Here is a 20,184-nt window from a genome sequence, read left to right as displayed (position 1 = left end):
TACCCCTCGGTCTGTCAGACATGATGTCTGTACACATAGGACGAGGGAAATAGTACCCCTCGGTCTGTCTGTACACATAGGACGAGGGAAATAGTACCCCTCGGTCTGTCTGTACACATAGGACGAGGGAAATAGTACCCCTCGGTCTGTCTGTACACATAGGACGAGGGAAATAGTACCCCTCGGTCTGTCTGTACACATAGGACGAGGGAAATAGTACCCCTTGGTCTGTCTGTACACATACTGTCTGTACACATAGGACGAGGGAAATAGTACCCCTTGGTCCGTCAGACATGATGTCTGTACACATAGGACGAGGGAAATAGTACCCCTCAGTCTGTCTGTACACATACTGTCTGTACACATACTGTCTGTACACATAGGACGAGGGAAATAGTACGCCTCGGTCTGTCTGTACACATAGGACGAGGGAAATAGTACCCCTCGCTCTGTCAGACATGCTGTCTGTACAGATACATCTATATGGTATACTGTAGTTGCCCTGTAATAAGCCCCGGCAGTCAACACAATCTCATAACAGGGATGGGCTTATTGCAGGCAAGGAAATTGCACTTGTAAGGATTGTACTGAACTACAATAGACATAGGTGGGCTTTTACCCAGACATATTCCTACATGGAGAAATTATATGTCATGATAGGCCGATACCAAAGTATATTCAGCTAATTGTATCTTTACCCATGATGTATCTATACAGACAATATGTCTATCCATCATCAGTAATATGTTCATGAATAAACTTCCGTGTATCAAATTGTGATAATAATTTTGTCTGTACGAAATCATACTATCAATGTTTGATGACCGTTCCATCTACATGTTACTAATTTATGTTCACAAGTAGACTACTACCCCCATCTATTTGGTTCATCATACCCTGAATTTCAGTACACACGGCATGCTGAAGCCATACACTTAACTCCCAATGTTAAGTGGAACATAAAATAACAAAATGTTCCAATAAAGATGCTTAATGTGTCCAGTTGCTGAAATTATATTAGTTTTTAAACCAATTTTCACTATTGACCAAGGCTTGAGACATTCCAAACAGGACTGCTCCAGTCACAGCACTTCAGGAACAGACCCCTTGCATTTTATTAAGATTTTTTGACATACTGTGATCAGGTCTCTGCAGTGAAAGGCAACCTGAAAATCCTGTTTTATGTCTCCGTCTTATTCACTTAACAAAATAAAACCTTGAGCACTGTGTGGTGACTGTCCTCAGCTGGTATCCATGACGATGATGTCAGTAGAGGAGTTGGATTGGGCATCCTTCTGAATGCTCTCAAACATGCTACACAGTTCTGTTGTGGACTTGATCTGGGACAGGAACTCGTTCATCTGAGCACTTTTATCTGAAACACCAACAACACACAATTTTAGTAGAAACACCCAACAACACACAATTTTAGTAGAAACACCCAACACACAATTTTAGTAGAAACACCCAACAACACACAATTTTAGTTGAAACACCCAACAACACACAATTTTAGTATAAAATACAGAGAATCTTGCATGACTTTCTAATTCTCATACGATATTGATGAAACAAGTCTTAAGACACTTGGTAAAATCAACACTTTGTGATGAATTTCAGAAATTTCACATATTTATCTATAAATGTTTGAACCATGAAAGGAAAGCATGTATCTTTTATCACATAACTGCCCTGTTATCGACATATTCTTCATAGATTTTTTTTCTGAAGTCCTCCTGTTGGATGTGTATATTTGACTGGAAAAGCCCCCAGAGAGATGAGGCAAATACAGACCTTGGTGAAATTAACGTCATGATCAATTATACTTATTTCAATGATTCCACTAGGGATCGAACCTTTGACCTCTGGCTTACAAGTCTTATGCTCAACGAATCAAGCTAGTGAACAATTCTCTCAAGCAAGCTGATCGGTAAAATAAGGCCAGTATTTTCTCTCGGGCTGAGCGGTATAATGAGGTCAGTATTTACCAGGGTTTACATGAAAACTATTGCCTTAGCATCTAACTTACCTGCGTCGGGTATGCCTAATAGAGACGCCACTGCCCTCATGGCCGACCGTTTGAGTTCGTCCTGCTTCTCAAATTCCTGTTTCACAGAGTGGGCCTTGACCTTAGTGGTACACGTTGCTCTCAAAGGCTCTACGAGTCTATCCAAACCTACACAACAAAGCAAATATAAATATACTGCATCAAAACGTTTTTAATGTATTTCATCTGTGACCTTGGATATAAGTCAAAGTCATTCACATTCACAAGCTTTAGGTCACAGACAAAATTATAAAGACTCTGAGAATATGCCATGAGAAGATTTTCAAGGTTTTTATGACCCAAATAGCACTGGTTAAATATTGAGCCCAAATTTGAAATTTAATTCAATACATTTAAGGATTGAATAATGTTATGTTGAGGTGTATGGGGATATAAATCTCGAAGCAGCAGTTCAAAAAATTTGTCTCAAGACCTATTGAGGTTTATACCCCCCCCCCCCCCCCCCATACACCTCAACATAACTTTATTCAATCCTTATATTTATATTTTTTTGATATTTTGTACAATATTTTGTCTTTGACAAATAGGGACTTGTGCAAGTCTACCACAGAACTTACCGAAATGTACGTCATCACTCTTCGTCTACATATTAGTTAATACTTTTATGATTTCTTTCGTGAACAAACTTAGTAGCGAATTAAAACAAATATTAGTTTTAAAGGAATTTATTTCATATAAATATGATCACTTTTGAAAAGGAATTAAAAAAAATATAGTCCAAGCTCAACAAATGTATTCCTACGCCGGACTTGATATAGTTCATTGAAAAATGACTCGAGTTAACTGCGGTAGGTTCATTGAGTCTGAATTGAGTTGAAATATGAATATTAAGATGTAAATTTTAATCTCAATGTCTGGAGAACCCATCAAACTTGGAAGTTATGAACCATATATAAAGCCAATCAGAGGTCATGGCGACCATCACAGATACTTAACTAACATAGATTTTCTAATTAGATATCATCTGACTGGAGACCACAGCAGTCTATTTTCTGTCCCCCAGGACTTAAGTGAAGTATCACTGTATCCAAACCCAACTAGATAGTTACTCACGTTGTAACACAGCACTGGCACAGAGATGGGCGAGTCGGACCAACATCAGGTATGTCAACATTTTAATATCGTAGTGATCCTTGAGTCCGTCCTCCACATGATTCAGGAATTCAAAAATATCTAGTCGATCTAGACACGAGTCGAGCAGGGTGTACATACACTCAAACGCAGCCTGAAATATTTTCATGGATTTTTTACTACATTTTAATATGCATAATACTTATTCAAGACATATTTTATGTTATTTATGCTAGGATCATATTTATCCAGAAGATCAATAAAGCTTCGCTCGGTGAGAATGATAGCACATATTGGTAATACATGTAGACAAAGCTACAGGTAACAATGTCTCTACACCCCCATACTTTCAATCAGAATCAAATCTCTCCTCAGTGAGAGTATTGGTCATACCTTTCTGATGTCCAGTCCATCATCCAGGGTGTGTTTAAATGGACCCATTTCTACTTCTCGGATTAGTTCTTTCTGTAAATATAAAAAGGTTATAAAATGAAAATCAAATGCTAGGAGATAAAACAGAACTTCCATTAGATTAATCCTTTCCATATTTTTTCAGTAGTTAAATAGAAGGACAGTTCTTTGTATAACATAAATATTATGAATTATCTATTATCCAACCACTGCCAAACAAGTTATATCAATTCATATAAATCACTTGTTTGCCCGGACGGAATCTTTCTTTGGGAGGAAACTGGAGTATTTAGAGAAAACTCACATGGTTGGGTAGATAACCTCCATACCTATACTCATCCAACCAGGGAATCAAAGCCTGGTTGCCTAGTGAGAGGTAAGGGTGTTGTCACATCAACACCAGACCAATCAGACCACCCAGTATTGTGTTACTCACCCGTACTTTAGTTTCGTTATACAAATGTGGTAATACATTGTCTAAAAGATCGCGGATCAATGATGGTTTGTTGTGAGCTGCAGAGTTGAAGGTAACCAGGGCGACCCTCCTCACGTTCAGGTCAGGGTCCTGTAGAGTCTTGAGGAAGTCACCGATACAGTTACGTAGTAATGGATCTATACCTTGGGGCTAAAACAAAAGGACCGGGAATTAACATCAATGAAATAAGTTCTGAACACCACAAACGTACGCACAATAAACCCATCTGACCATATCTGAATCTCTTACAGAAAAGAATTACCCCTAAAATGTGAAGTCCCAAACAGATAAATAATTTGAAAAATAACTATTACTTTCATAAATTGAACTAACACCATCATTTTTTGACCCCACAAAAAATCAACACTAAAGTTTGGGACAACAAAACTTTATCCGATTGTAGAACATGTCACATAACTTTAACCAATTAATGACGGACAGACGGATGATCACGACAGGATAGACAGATGCATACTACATCTGTCAAAATTCAATAGGTGCATAAAATTTCCTCTAGTAGTAAAATGATAGTGCTAATTACAAAGCCTACAAAGTTTCAAAGAAATTGGTTGAAAAATGCAGAAGAGATCTCTGGGCAAAGAAATGAACTCTGTAATAAACAAAGGGGAATAACTTTGCAAAAACAGTTAAAGTGGAATTTGTTTTTAAGGAAACAACTTCATATCAGAATGATAATGTCTACCAAGTTTCAAAGAGATCGGTCAAAAAGTGAAGGAGATTGCTGGACAAAACTAAATACTGAAATAAACAAAGAGCAATAACTTTTGCAAAAATCATCGAATCAAAATGTTTTTTTGGAAAAAAACAACATATCATGATTAAAAAGCCTCCCAAGAAATTGGTAAAAACATGTAGTTCTCAGACAAAAAATTTAATACCGAAATAAAAAAAAGGGGAATAACTCTTGCAAAAACAGTTAAATCTGAATTCATTTCGTGTAGACACAATTAATATCATGATCATAATATATACAAAGTCGGAAATAGAATAAAAGTCCAAAAATAGAGAAGATTGGCGGACAAACAAAAGTTTATGCCGTCCAGATGGATGGACGAAAAATCCCATACCATAATACTCCTGACAAATTTGACAGGTGTATAAAAATGTATTATAATTACAAATGAAATGTCAACAAAATTTCCTCACAAAGCAACAACTTACTTGATCAGATATAGTGAATTTTATCGCCGTGACAACGGTACTCCTAGTGAGAGCTGATTGGTTGTTCAGGTGTTGCTTGAGACTGGAGAGGAGTGCCGTAGGGTCTATCAGGGTAAGTTTGCCGAGACATTCTGACACAACATTCCTCGTACCCTCTTCTGGACACTCACAGTGGTGAAATAACATTGTCCTGTAAATGCATCATACAAAAAATTTCTTTAATAATCAAAAGACATGCTGTTTATAAGAGCTTGATAAGACTTTTGGAAGATTCACTGCATTATAAACAACTATACATAGCAGATAGTTTGTACATAGAACTATACATAGCAGATAGTTTGTACATAGAACTATACATAGCAGATAGTTTGTACATAGAACTATACATACCAGATAGTTTGTACATAGAACTATACATACCATATAGTTTGTACATAGAACTATACATACCAGATAGTTTGTACATAGAACTATACATACCATATAGTTTGTACATAGAACTATACATACCAGATAGTTTGTACATAGAGCTATACATAGCAGATAGTTTGTACATAGAACTATACATACCATATAGTTTGTACATAGAACTATACATACCATACAGTTTGTACATAGAACTATACATACCAGATAGTTTGTACATAGAACTATACATACCATATAGTTTGTACATAGAACTATACACACCAGATAGTTTGTACATACCATATAGTTTGTACCTAGAACTATACATACCATATAGTTTGTATGTAGAACTGTACATACCGTATAGTTTGTACATAGTACTATACATACCAGATAGTTTGTACGTAGGGCTTGAGGTTATCAACTCCAGTTGTAGATCCAGACTCACAACTTATAATCTGTAATGACCAAAAACAAAATTCTATGACTCGCAATTGATAATGTGAATTGTTTTAAATATCCTGTTTAAATGTTCAAAGTTTTTAGGTTTTCCCAAAAGTTTGCAGCAAATTGTATCGTTCACCTGCTTCTATTGCTACTTTGAAGCTGATCTAGGTAAAATGCAGATTACAACATTATTCAAATATAAAAGTGTTGAGAACTCCTCATTTAAAGATTTTAGTACATTTAACCCCTGTGACCTTGAACATTCATTTGAACAAACTTGGAAGCACTTCAACATAGCATGCTACAGGCCATTGGGTCTTTTGTGCTTCTTGTTTATTAAAAATACAGGTTTGATGATGTGTGTCTATATCTTCATTGTTCTTTTTTAGCTTATAATGCAATATATTTAGATATTTAGATATATGTCTTGACGGTGCAATCATAATTGACTGAAAACAAAAACAGGATACTTAATATTTTATACAATACCAAAAATTATATACTTTATGCTTTTACCACCCTCAAAAATTGTAGTATTTCTTTCTGTCTTTTTGTTTAAAGAAATAATTTATTGTATCTCGATGGAAATCCAATCAAATCCCGCCTAAATATTTGGCACATCTTTTGGTCTGATAAGCAATCATTTTCAGGACGCTTATATTTTTTCATTTTTTTTGGTATCAATTAAATATAATTTCTACAGCGGGTGAAATGTTATGCGTTTTTGTGAAGAGCAGAGTATATGCTTTCAGCAGTTTAGCATGTTTAAGTAATAACAGGAACAACTCTGAAATTTAAATCAATTATTATCTTTAAGACATTAGAACTTACCTCCTTTAGAGAATGTAGTAGTAGATACTGCCTCTTTGGTTGGTTTTCTATTTCTTTCAATACAAATGGCAAAAACTTGTTCAAGTTACCAACACTGACATTACCTGGAGAATAAAATACAATATCCAGACGTGATTGTCAAACAGAGACATCCAGATGTGATTGACAAACAGAGATATCCAGATGTGATTGTCAAACAGAGACATACAGATGTGATTGTCAAACAGAGACATACAGATGTGATTGACAGAGACATACATATGTGATTGTCAAACAGAGACATACAGATGTGATTGTCAAACAGAGACAAACAGATGTGATTGACAGAGACATACATATGTGATTGTCAAACAGAGACATCTAGATGTGATTGTCAAACAGAGACAAACAGATGTGATTGACAGAGACATACATATGTGATTGTCAAACAGAGACATCCAGATGTGATTGACAGAGACATACATATGTGATTGACAGAGACATACATATGTGATTGACAGAGACATCTAGATGTGATTGTCAAACAGAGACATACAGATGTGATTGTCAAACAGAGACATCCAGATGTGATTGTCAAACAGAGACATCCAGATGTGATTGTCAAACAGAGACAAACAGATGTGATTGACAGAGACATACATATGTGATTGTCAAACAGACATACAGATGTGATTGTCAAACAGACATACAGATGTGATTGTCAAACAGAGACATCCAGATGTGATTGACAAACAGAGACATACATATGTGATTGTCAAACAGAGACATACAGATGTGATTGTCAAACAGAGACATCCAGATGTGATTGACAAACAGAGACATACAGATGTGATTGACAGAGACAAACATATGTGATTGTCAAACAGAGACATACATATGTGATTGTCAAACAGAGACATCCAGATGTGATTGTAAAACAGAGACATCCAGATGTGATTGTTTGACAGAGACATCCAGATGTGATTGTCAAACAGAGACATACATATGTGATTGACAAACAGAGACATACATATGTGATTGACAAACAGAGACATCCAGATGTGATTGACAAACAGAGACATACATATGTGATTGTAAAACAGAGACATCCATATGTGATTGTCAAACAGAGACATCCAGATGTGATTGTCAAACAGAGACATCCAGATGTGATTGACAAACAGAGACATACATATGTGATTGTCAAACAGAGACATCCAGATGTGATTGTCAAACAGAGACATACAGATGTGATTGACAGAGACATCCAGATGTGATTGTCAAACAGAGACATCCAGATGTGATTGTCAAACAGAGACATACATATGTGATTGACAGAGACATACATATGTGATTGACAGAGACATACATCTGTGATTGACAGAGACATCTAGATGTGATTGTCAAACAGAGACATCCAGATGTGATTGACAGAGACATCCAGATGTGATTGTCAAACAGAGACATCCAGATGTGATTGTCAAACAGAGACATCCAGATGTGATTGTCAAACAGAGACATACAGATGTGATTGTCAAACAGAGACATACAGATGTGATTGTCAAACAGAGACATCCAGATGTGATTGTCAAACAGAGACATCTAGATGTGATTGACAGAGACATACAGATGTGATTGACAAACAGAGACATACATATGTGATTATCAAGCAGAGACATCCAGATGTGATTGACAGAGACATCTAGATGTGATTGTCAAACAGAGACATACAGATGTGATTGTCAAACAGAGACATCCAGATGTGATTGACAAACAGAGACATCCAGATGTGATTGACAAGCAGAGACATCCAGATGTGATTGAAAAACAGAGACATCGCTAGCCTTTTTGTAAAATGTACCACAGACACAAAATTGGGAAATTTGATAGTGTTTTTTTTAGCCGTTCTGGGAATTGTGTTGTGCAAAGTTCTGAAGTAAAATGTCAACTGATAAGTATTCGATCATGAATTGTTTGACCTCACGGTAAAATGGTACAATATTGCATAGATGGTTAACAAAACAGAAAAGATGAAACACTCGATGCTTCAGCCTTCATTTGACAGAAACTGAAGTTAATCTACATGGGGAATTTTAGATTGAAATTGGAAAGAATAAGTGCCAAATATCAGTCAATTAGAGGCCCAAGTCCCTATCACAACTTTTTTTCTATAGAAAACCCTGGAAGGGTAATGGTATCACCAACAAGTGTTTATTTTACTGTCCTACAGTATATAATGAAAATCAATTTTACATTCCCAGTATAGCTGTCATCCTAGTATTGACAGGGGGTCGGTATATACAGGTGGTGGTTAGAGAAGGTTTGACTATATATATAGACAGGGGGTCGGTATATACAGGTGGTCGTAAGGGAAGGTTTGACTATATATATAGACAGGGGGTCGGTATATACAGGTGGTCGTTAGAGAAGGTTTGACTATATATATAGACAGGGAGTCGGTATATACAGGTGGTCGTTAGAGAAGGTTTGACTATATATATAGACAGGGGGTCGGTATATACAGGTGGTCGTTAGAGAAGGTTTGACTATATATAGACAGGGAGTCGGTATATACAGGTGGTCGTAAGGGAAGGTTTGACTATATATATAGACAGGGGGTCGGTATATACAGGTGGTCGTTAGAGAAGGTTTGACTATATATATAGACAGGGAGTCGGTATATACAGGTGGTCGTTAGAGAAGGTTTGAATTTACAAATTAAAAGGGGGTCGATATATACAGGTAGACGTTAAGAGTAGGTTTGAATTTATAAATTAAAAGGGGGTCGATATATACAGGTAGACGTTCGAGTAGGTTTGAATTTATAAATTAAAAGGGGGTTGATATATACAGGTAGACGTTAGAGTAGGTTTGAATTTATAAATTAAAAGGGGGTCGATATATACAGGTGGATGATAGCTTGATTATATATATTCCGAGTACAGTTGTCATCCATACATTGTCAATGACACTACATTAAAGGTTAGCCCATCACATACTTACCAAGGGCATAGGAGGCTGCTGCTTTCACTTCTTCATTTAATGAGGAGAATGACTCTAATATTACAAGCTGGATCTCACCGTGGTTGCTCACATCACTGCAGAAACACAAGTTATACATGAAATATATTCTACAAAATATACATTTTTAAATTCCAATGGTTATATTTGCCAGTGACAAAATTAGGTATAATTTTATTAGTCTAGGAATTTGTTCGGAACATGATGTTGCATCAGCAATGGAACTAAAAAAAAATTTCACAACAATAGTTGACAATGAGAAAAATTTGCATGGGATAAAAAATACAGTATAATTTATTAGTCACTGAATTGATTAGGAAAATGACATTGCATCACTTACAAGAAAACTGGAAAAAAAGCATTACAAGACTTTACAAGAGTTGACATAAATAAGGTAGGGCAAAATATGGTATAATTTGATTAGTTTAGGAATTTGTCAGGAACATTATACATTGGTGTTGCATTAGTTATGACAAGACATTACAAAGTAGTTATCAAAACAAGTACAAACTATGGGGTACTTACATGTGTTTTCCTATTTCTCCTAAAGCTAATAAAGCAAATAATTTCACAGAATCAGATGATTTGGCATTCTGAAAAATAAAACACAGAAATGTTAAGTATTCACCCAAACTATGTAATCAAAATTGATACACAAATTATACTTATTTCAATAAGTAAATTACTAACATCATAAGCAATTCAATGAGATGTAGTTCAAGGACAAATGGGTCAATAAAGTTAACAAGTGGGTCGAAGACAAGTGGGTCAATGACAAGTAGGTCAATGACAAGAGGGTCAATGACAAGTAGGTCCATGAAAAGTAGGTCGAAGACAAGTGGGTCAATGACAAAGAGGTCAATGATAAGTAGGTCAATGACAAGTGGTTCAATGACAAGAGGGTCAATGACAAGTAGGTCCATGAAAAGTAGGTCGAAGATAAGTGGGTCAATGACAAAGGGGTCAATCACAATTAGGTCAATGACAAATGGGTCAATTGTTAATGACAAGTAGGTCAATGTGACATAGTTCAATGTGAGTTAGGTCATTGACAAGTTGACAACTGGATTCTTGAGAGCTTGGTCAATGACAACTGGGTCAATGATACAGGTCAATGAAGGTCAAGGACAAGTAGGTCAATGTCAGTTAGATCAGCGACAAAAGAGTCAATGTGAGTTAGGTCAATGACAAGTAGGTCAATGTGAGCTATATCAATGACAAGTAGGCCATGACAAATAGATCGATGATAGTTCACCACCCATACTACAGGAGACCTACTTACACACACATCACTAACAAACTGGTTCACAACATTGTTGGCTTGTGATGGACTCTTCACTGTCAGGGCTGCCATACATTTGGCTATGGAATGGAATGCCTGGAATAATGAACATTTCTGTGGTCAACATCGTGTTAAATCAATTACTGAAAATCGCATAGCAAAGTAGTTACATTCATGTAAAGTCAGATATAACTATTTTGATAAACTAAAACTTATAGGACATCATCAAACAGCAACAACCACTATGGATTGATCCTTATGCGATTGGTAGCACAAAAATATTCCAGTTCTTACTTTTAGAAAAAAAAAGATTTTTAAATGAAGTAGTGGAATTCTACATAAAACAAACCCTAATATTCATATATAAGTTTGAAGAAACTTCTTACTAAATGATGAACATTCTTCAATGACATAGCAGTGATTCAGATATGTCAACAAGCAGATTTGTCAATTTTTAAGCCGTATCACACTCATTTGATTGTGGCGGGTAATCACGGCAACTGCCATATTTTTGAAGCCTCTAGTGATCAGGACACATTACCTGTTTGAGGACAGGACACATTACCTGTTATTAGAGGGCAGGACACATTACCTGTTTATAGACAGGACACGTTACCTGTTTATGGACAGGACACATTACCTGTTTGTGACAGGACACGTTACCTGTTTGTGGACAGGTCACATTACCTGTTTATGGACAGGACACGTTACCTGTTTGTGGACAGGTCACATTACCTGTTTATAGACAGGACACATTACCTGTTTGATGACAGGACACGTTACCTGTTTGTGGACAGGACACGTTACCTGTTTGTGGACAGGACACATTAAATGTTTGAGGACAGGACACGTTACCTGTTTGAGGACAGGACACGCTACCTGTTTGTGGACAGGACACATTACCTGTTTGAGGACAGGACACGTTACCTGTTTGTGGACAGGACACATTACCTGTTTGAGGACAGGACACGTTACCTGTTTGAGGACAGGACACGCTACCTGTTTGTGGACAGGACAAGTTACCTGTTTGTGGACAGGACACATTACCTGTTTGAGGACAGGACACATTAAATGTTTGAGGACAGGACACGTTACCTGTTTGAGGACAGGACACGCTACCTGTTTGTGGACAGGACACATTACCTGTTTGAGGACAGGACACGCTACCTGTTTGTGGACAGGACACATTACCTGTTTGAGGACAGGACACGTTACCTGTTTGAGGACAGGACACGCTACCTGTTTGTGGACAGGACACATTACCTGTTTGAGGACAGGACACATTACCTGTTTGATGACAGGACACGTTACCTGTTATTAGAGGACAGGACACGTTACCTGTTTGAGGACAGGACACATTACCTGTTTGAGGACAGGACACGTTACCTGTTTGAGGACAGGACACATTACCTGTTTGAGGACAAGACACATTACCTGTTTGAGGACAGGACACATTACCTGTTTATGGACAGGACACATTACCTGTTTGTGGACAGGACACATTACCTGTTTGTGGACAGGACACATTACCTGTTTGAGGACAGGACACATTACCTGTTTATGGACAGGACACATTACCTGTTTGTGGACAGGACACATTACCTGTTTGTGGACAGGACACATTACCTGTTTGTGGACAGGACACATTACCTGTTTGTGACACGTTACCTGTTTGTGGACAGGATACATTACCTGTTTGTGACACGTTACCTGTTTGAGGACAGGATACATTACCTGTTTGTGACACGTTACCTGTTTGTGGACAGGACACATTACCTGTTAGAGGACAGGACACATTACCTGTTTGTGACAGGACAAGTTACCTGTTTGTGACAGGACACGTTACCTGTTAGAGGACAGGACACATTACCTGTTTGTGGACAGGACACATTACCTGTTTGTGGACAAGACACATTACCTGTTTGAGGACAGGACACATTACCTGTTTGTGGACAGGACACATTACCTGTTAGAGGACAGGACACATTACCTGTTTGTGGACAGGACACATTACCTGTTTGTGGACAGGACACATTACCTGTTTGAGGACAGGACACGTTACCTGTTTGAGGACAGGACACATTACCTGTTTGAGGACAGGACCCTTTACCTGTTTGTGGACAGGACACATTACCTGTTTGTGGACAGGACACAATACCTGTTATTAGAGGACAGGACACATTACCTGTTTATGGACAGGACACATTACCTGTTTGTGGACAGGACACATTACCTGTTTGTGGACAGGACACATTACCTGTTTGTGGACAGGACACATTACCTGTTTGAGGACAGGACCCTTTACCTGTTTGTGGACAGGACACATTAAATGTTTGTGGACAGGACACAATACCTGTTATTAGAGGACAGGACACATTACCTGTTTATGGACAGGACACATTACCTGTTTGTGGACAGGATACATTACCTGTTTGTGACACGTTACCTGTTTGAGGACAGGACACATTACCTGTTTGAGGACAGGACACATTACCTGTTTGTGGACAGGACACATTACCTGTTTGAGGACAGGACACATTACCTGTTTGTGACACGTTACCTGTTTGAGGACAGGACACATTACCTGTTTGTGACACGTTACCTGTTTGAGGACAGGACACATTACCTGTTTGTGGACAGGACACATTACCTGTTTGAGGACAGGACACATTACCTGTTTGTGGACAGCGAATGCATTACTGGAGGACTGGGCACTAGACGGTGGATTGTATACGGGGCGAATCAACATCTGTAAAATAATACAAACAATTGTCCATTGTAATACCAAATATCACACACCTATAAGAAAACAATATCAACCAAATGCCTCTTACATATCCCACTTGTTAAATTAAATGATAAAACATTACTCTTACTTCTCTTGTTCGGTAGATATTTTAGTAGAATAACCTTTTCATAGAGGTGGCCTTAATGCACTCGTCATATACAGAGGTGGCCTATATACACTTGTTAGAAGTTTTCTCTCTGAAGAGATCAGATGTAACCTTTGACCTTATACATTAGCCATCAAAATCTAATTAGGTATACAACTTAACAGTGTGATGCTATCATATGGTGTGAATATGAACTAAATCTATCCAGGGGTTCAAGATCAGATATTGTGTGTACAAGTTTTCACCTTAAAAGTGGTCAATGCGACCTTTGACCATTAACACAACCCAATGAACACCAAAATCTAATCCGGTGTAGAACTTGACAGTGTGATGCTATGGTGTGAATATGAACTAAATCTCTTCAGGGGTTCATATGGGTATCATGTACACAAGGCTATCAAAGACGCACAGACAGAGAGGGTGATTTACTATGAACTTTAACACAATGCCTGTAGTATACATACAAACAGTAAAACAATACATATCTAAACTTTAAAATTATCTGAATCCCATTTTCTAACACATAACAAATTTTCCTGATGTTGAGAAATCAAACAAATTACTGTAAACGTGGTTATTTTTGCAGAGGGTTAATTTCGCGATTTCGATATTTAAACTATACGCGTTGGGGTAATTTTCGCGATCGATCCACCTTCGTTTGTAGTTCGAGATTATGCAAATTGATATCAAAATAATATGCGTGGGGGAAATTTTCGCGATCAAAAGGACTCAAGTGTAATTTGTGTAAATTTCCTCTTCGCGTAAATTTCTACGTTTACAGTACGTGTCCCTGCAGTGGACTAGATATGCAGTATATGATCAGTCTTTTGAGTATAATAACCACTGAATACACTAACCTGAAGTAAGTCTCTAAATCCAAGTTTTGGGAGACCTGTGGCTACTAGTGCCTGAAAAAACTCGAGGAGGGATCCTAGAGCGCCACCCTGAAGTAGTGGTGACTGTATCAACAGGAGGATCTGTGGTAGAATCTCGTTTGGAATGGTCGCCATACAGGACTTGTGGATCTTAGATATAGACGTCAACAGGTGCAACGTCAGCTGTAGACAAAGAGGAGTAAAATTATTTTATTGTAGACAAAGAAAGTGAAATTATTTTATATCTACACAAGTATATTTGATACTATACAAATACATTTATCAGATTTCTAAACTAAGAACATGTATGACATGCCTAAATAAGAATCAATTTAGTTACTGGTTCATCGCCTTCATTATTCCACCTGTTGCCAGGACTCGTCACACCAACTAGTCAAGCGTGATTGATTAGCCTCATGATATGGAACTATTTCCTGTTAGAAGTTTATTTTGAGTTTTAGAGAACGGTTCCTAAACTCAATGCGTTTCGGAGTGGGAAGGAGTTCTATTGAATTTGGATTAATTTATGCTTTTTGATGCCTAAACTCTCCTTATAAATATTTTCCAAGGGTGGTCTATCCCCAACTCCTAGGTTGGCACAGACGGGTCTTTTTTTTCACAAAATGGACAGTTCTCACACGAGACACAGTTTGAAAGTCCCATCCACTGGACTGTAAGGATAAATACGATTTGGCAACTAATGTAAGCCTATCACATGGATAAAACCATATCAAAAACATGAATAAGGCCGATTTGTTATAAAGGACCCAATTTATCTGCGACACAAAGAGATCCTACTCCAGGGGTCAAATCCAGGGGTGAAGTCAATTCAAAGAAGAAATCTAAATACACTTTTTAGAATTTTTTTCTCTGAGAAAGTTTAGGTTTACAACAAACAAATAGGAAATGTTTGGAATAAGATCTTAGCTGTAAATGTCTGTATTTTTACCTGTGAGACATGGAGATCATTTTCGCTAATTAAAGGTGGCATTTCTTTCATCATCTCATAGATCATTCCTGTTGTCAAAGCAGTACCTGGAAACAAACAGATAATGATCTTTAAACTTGTTTATAATGTTACAGAGACTGGCTTATAATAAACTTGTTTAATATGTTACAGAGACTGGCTTATAATAAAATTGTTTATAATGTTACAGAGACTGGCTTATAATAAAACTGTTTATAATGTTACAGAGACTGGCTTATAATAAAATTGTTTATAATGTTACCGAGACTGGCTTATAATAAACTTGTTTATAATGTTACAGAGACTGGCTCATAATGTTAACTATCTCATTCTTTTATTAAAGTTATCGTAACCTGTTTCAGGATCCCATTCCTTTGTACATCATCTGTTTTATTCATATTTTGTTCATATGGAATGAAGTAAAGTTTATATTAACTATCTCATTTAGATTCCATATCAATATTGTCTAAATTTGATCTGTAATGAAAGAACCAGGAAGTCATCACCAAAATTAGATTCCAGTAATGTACTACTAGTATATCAAAACATTTTAACAATGAGTTATCAATGAAGTTATCATTTATTTTTGCAACCACTGAGAAGACTTATCACTCTTGTTGGTCTGGATGGAAGTGACTGAGGGTCTTAGTGAGGGAGGAAACTGGAGTACATGGAGAAAACCCACATGGTCAGACAGGTGACCCCGTACCTAATCATGTCCGATTGGGGAATAATAAACCCACATGGTCAGAGAGGTGACCTCCGTACCTAATCACGTCTGATTGGGGAATAACCCATGAGGTCAGACAGGTGACCCCCGTACCTAATCATGTCTGATTGGGGAATAATAAACCCATGTGGTAAGACAGGTGACTCCCGTACCTAATCATGTCTGATTGGGGAATAATAAACCCGTGTGGTCAGACAGGTGACTCCCGTACCTAATCACGTCCGATTGGGGAATAATAAACCCATGTGGTCAGAGAGATGACCCCCGTACCTAATCATGTCCGATTGGGGAATAATAAATCCCGTGGTAAGACAGGTGACTCCCGTACCTAATCCATCTGATTGGGGAATAACCCATGTGGTCAGACAGGTGACTCCCGTACCTAATCCATCTGATTGGGGAATAACCCATGTGGTCAGACAGGTGACTCCCGTACCTAATCATGTCCGATTGGGGAATAATAAACTCACGTGGTCAGAGAGATGACCCCCGTACCTAATCACGTCTGATTGGGGAATAATAAACCCACATGGTCAGACAGGTCACCCCCGTACCTAATCGTGTCTGATTGGGGAATAATAAACCCACGTGGTCAGACAGGTGACCCCCATACCTAATCATGTCCGATTGGGGAATAATAAACTCACGTGGTCAGAGAGATGACCCCCGTACCTAATCACGTCTGATTGGGGAATAATAAACCCACGTGGTCAGACAGGTGACCCCCGTACCTAATCACGTCTGATTGGGGAATAATAAACCCATGTGGTCAGACAGGTGACACCAGTACCTAATCACGTCTGATTGGGGAATAATAAACCCATGTGGTCAGACAGGTGACTCCCGTACCTAATCACGTCTGAGTGGGGAATAACCCATGAGGTCAGAGAGGTGACCCCCGTACCTAATCACCTCCGATTGGGGAATAATAAACCCACGTGGTCAGACAGGTGACACCAGTACCTAATCATGTCTGATCAGGAAATAATAACAAACTTTAAGCACCACACATTTCATCACTGGTTTGAGATATGTCCTCTTTTTTTTTTCATTTTCAGAAAAAAAAATTTGAATTGAGAAGGAAATTTTGATTTAATTTCAAATAGTGAGCCTTCTTTTGGCACCAAAAAGATCTCAGATAGGATAGAAGAAATCAAAGTACTCCTTGATGTGACCTGGTGAAATTGATTTCAATACAATATTTGGTTGTTAAGTTTATCCGCAGAACATGGTATTTTACAATACAAGAAAACTTACCATAATTTTTCCCTAAGACATCCAAACACGTCAGTGTGCTCAACTTCAGAGCTCTCTGGTTCTTCCTCAAAAAGGAGGCTAAAATTGGTATGCCTTCATCCTATATAAAGGTCAAGATTAAATGTAAATCCATTCAAATGAGCCTAATTCACTGAATCAGGACAAGCACAGCAGTAGTTGGACCACATATTTTACAACAAAGATGTCTACATCAAAAACTGTTTTCATACATTTATACACAGTATGTGTTATAAGGTGTTGGAGGTATACAAGACGCGAGCTATAGGGGGAAATGGACCTTGTGTAAAGTTAGATGAAAAATGTATTTTATTGGTCAATATCAGATGTAACTTCCCATACACCAGTTAACATTGCCGAACCAATCATGCGTGGGAAACAAATAACTTGGCTACATTAGGGAGGGTTAAGTTGGCAGTAGTCTTCCGAGGTGACCCGTTTGTTTGTTGGGACTATTGTTTTTATATAACAGTCAGGGTCAGTTTGAGGCAAGATCACTTGTAAAAGTGACCTGTCAGCATTCAAATATAAGATCACTTGTAAAAGTGACCTGTCAGCATCCAAATATAATTCAGTAACAGGAATAAAGACCAGTTTGGGGAGGTTCTATGGTAAATCAAACTTACCAATATAGGGCGTAGATCTATATTCAATGGGGACCTGAAATAAATCAAAGTTTTAATGCTTTGTTCAAACTTAAAGTTGTTATTAGCAAACATCATTGTTATTCTATGAAATTTCATTTAAAAACTTAAAACAAATTAAAATTAAAATTAGGAAGGAATTTCAAAAACTATTAAAAATCCATTCAGTGGACTGAAACACAATCATATCAGACTGACAGTCTTTAAAAGAGGTTGCTTAGAGAGATTTGACTGTACTAACATGTAATAAGATTGAACATCTGCTTTGAAAATTCAACACCAAGATATGTTTGTATCTATATTCACATACAGTTCAACAATTGTAAAATTTAAAGAAATGAAGTCGAAGTGGGCATTATATATAGCAATCCTGGAGACAAGCTCAGAATCACTTACCCAGCTATCATTGTCAGGGCTTTTACTGCCGTTAATCTGGTGATTTCATTCTTTAATCTTTCCAAGAAAATTGGTAAACACTCTTTCAGCTCTGCAGACAGACTATCACCAAGGTTACGGATTATTTGGCCCCTGAAATGGATAACAGGATCATCACTCTATTGTATAGTAATTGTTATACAGAGTCCTCACCATATAGTATACATGCAGTCAAATATTTCACAGAAGTTGTGCTCAGAGAAGGTCAGTAATAAAGTATCACATACATTGTAATATAATTAGATATCATTCTAAAGTCTGATATTAAGGAAGTGCTTGAAGCACCATGCCTTGAATGACATTAATTAATATAAATTAATTACGGTAAAACTATTCTAAGATTTGAGATAATATACATATTTCAGGCTGTACATCAGAAATATAAATATATTGGCCATATTAATGCAGATAAGCATTAACTACCTATTACCTAATATATTGATGATACAATACACTAGTTCTACTAGTCATATAGTACTAGATAAGCTGATGATCCATATTATCTTTTAGATATACTATTACAATTCTATGTTGACCTAATGACGTAAGGCCTCGTAGATATATGATGTCCAAACATACATGCAAGATATAGCTCTTTCCTTGACTTCTTGGTCGATATCAGCTGCCTTTAACCTGGCCAAAGTACATGTGTACAGGTCCTTCACGTAAGGCTTGTAGTCAAACTTAACTGGCACTTCTACAATAACAAGAACAATGGGTCACATAGGTGATTTATCAAAATAATGTGGGACTTCGGCACTTCATCAAATCCAACAGGGGCCTGTTCGTTTATGGGTACAAACTGGTCGTCTGTTTTTAATATATATTTCATAATATATAATTTATATATATTTTAGGCAATGATTATCATGGACCAACAGACATCAATACAGGCCTTGACAAATTGTTTGAAAAACTACATAAAATCACCAGGTCCGTGTTTCTTTCATAAATGAGCAACTCTGGTCATTTCAATAATTTCAAAAGCAGTAGAAGTGTGTACAGAAGTTACCTACCTAGGGGTCGAATAACCTTGACAAGCTACCTACCTAGGGGTCGAATAACCTTGACCAGCTGCTGAGTGACCAGTAGTGCCTCGGAGGTAATTTTGTAGAAGGGATCAGCAACAGAATGGACAACAGGCTGTGACAGACATACAAAGCGGTAAGTCATGGAAACTAAAATGTTC

General features: G+C 37.4%; 1 protein-coding gene across 1 annotated transcript in view; it reads right to left on the bottom strand.

The window, feature by feature from the left end:
* Positions 1-357: 357 nt before the first annotated feature.
* LOC117316144 (cullin-associated NEDD8-dissociated protein 1-like) overlaps positions 358-20,184 on the bottom strand; it is a 34,851-nt gene continuing 15,024 nt past the window's right edge. Inside the window, exons 15-33 of the mRNA XM_033870652.1 lie at positions 20,045-20,138; positions 19,575-19,692; positions 18,957-19,088; positions 18,543-18,576; positions 17,899-17,998; positions 15,894-15,979; positions 14,927-15,127; positions 13,850-13,924; positions 11,176-11,271; positions 10,419-10,486; positions 9,876-9,970; positions 6,894-6,997; positions 6,006-6,073; positions 5,208-5,397; positions 3,987-4,175; positions 3,533-3,604; positions 3,122-3,293; positions 2,030-2,176; positions 358-1,375 (exon numbers count right to left, since the gene is read on the bottom strand). Of these exons, the coding sequence (XP_033726543.1) occupies positions 1,242-1,375; positions 2,030-2,176; positions 3,122-3,293; positions 3,533-3,604; positions 3,987-4,175; positions 5,208-5,397; positions 6,006-6,073; positions 6,894-6,997; positions 9,876-9,970; positions 10,419-10,486; positions 11,176-11,271; positions 13,850-13,924; positions 14,927-15,127; positions 15,894-15,979; positions 17,899-17,998; positions 18,543-18,576; positions 18,957-19,088; positions 19,575-19,692; positions 20,045-20,138 (2,175 nt within the window). The 3' untranslated portion in view covers positions 358-1,241. The remainder of the gene's footprint in view (positions 1,376-2,029; positions 2,177-3,121; positions 3,294-3,532; positions 3,605-3,986; positions 4,176-5,207; positions 5,398-6,005; positions 6,074-6,893; positions 6,998-9,875; positions 9,971-10,418; positions 10,487-11,175; positions 11,272-13,849; positions 13,925-14,926; positions 15,128-15,893; positions 15,980-17,898; positions 17,999-18,542; positions 18,577-18,956; positions 19,089-19,574; positions 19,693-20,044; positions 20,139-20,184) is intronic.

Source organism: Pecten maximus, chromosome 18 (assembly GCF_902652985.1).
Source record: "Pecten maximus chromosome 18, xPecMax1.1, whole genome shotgun sequence".
Taxonomy (NCBI): Eukaryota; Metazoa; Mollusca; class Bivalvia; order Pectinida; family Pectinidae; genus Pecten; species Pecten maximus.
Note: the sequence above shows the minus strand (reverse complement) of the source record. Positions and strands in the feature narration are given on the sequence as shown.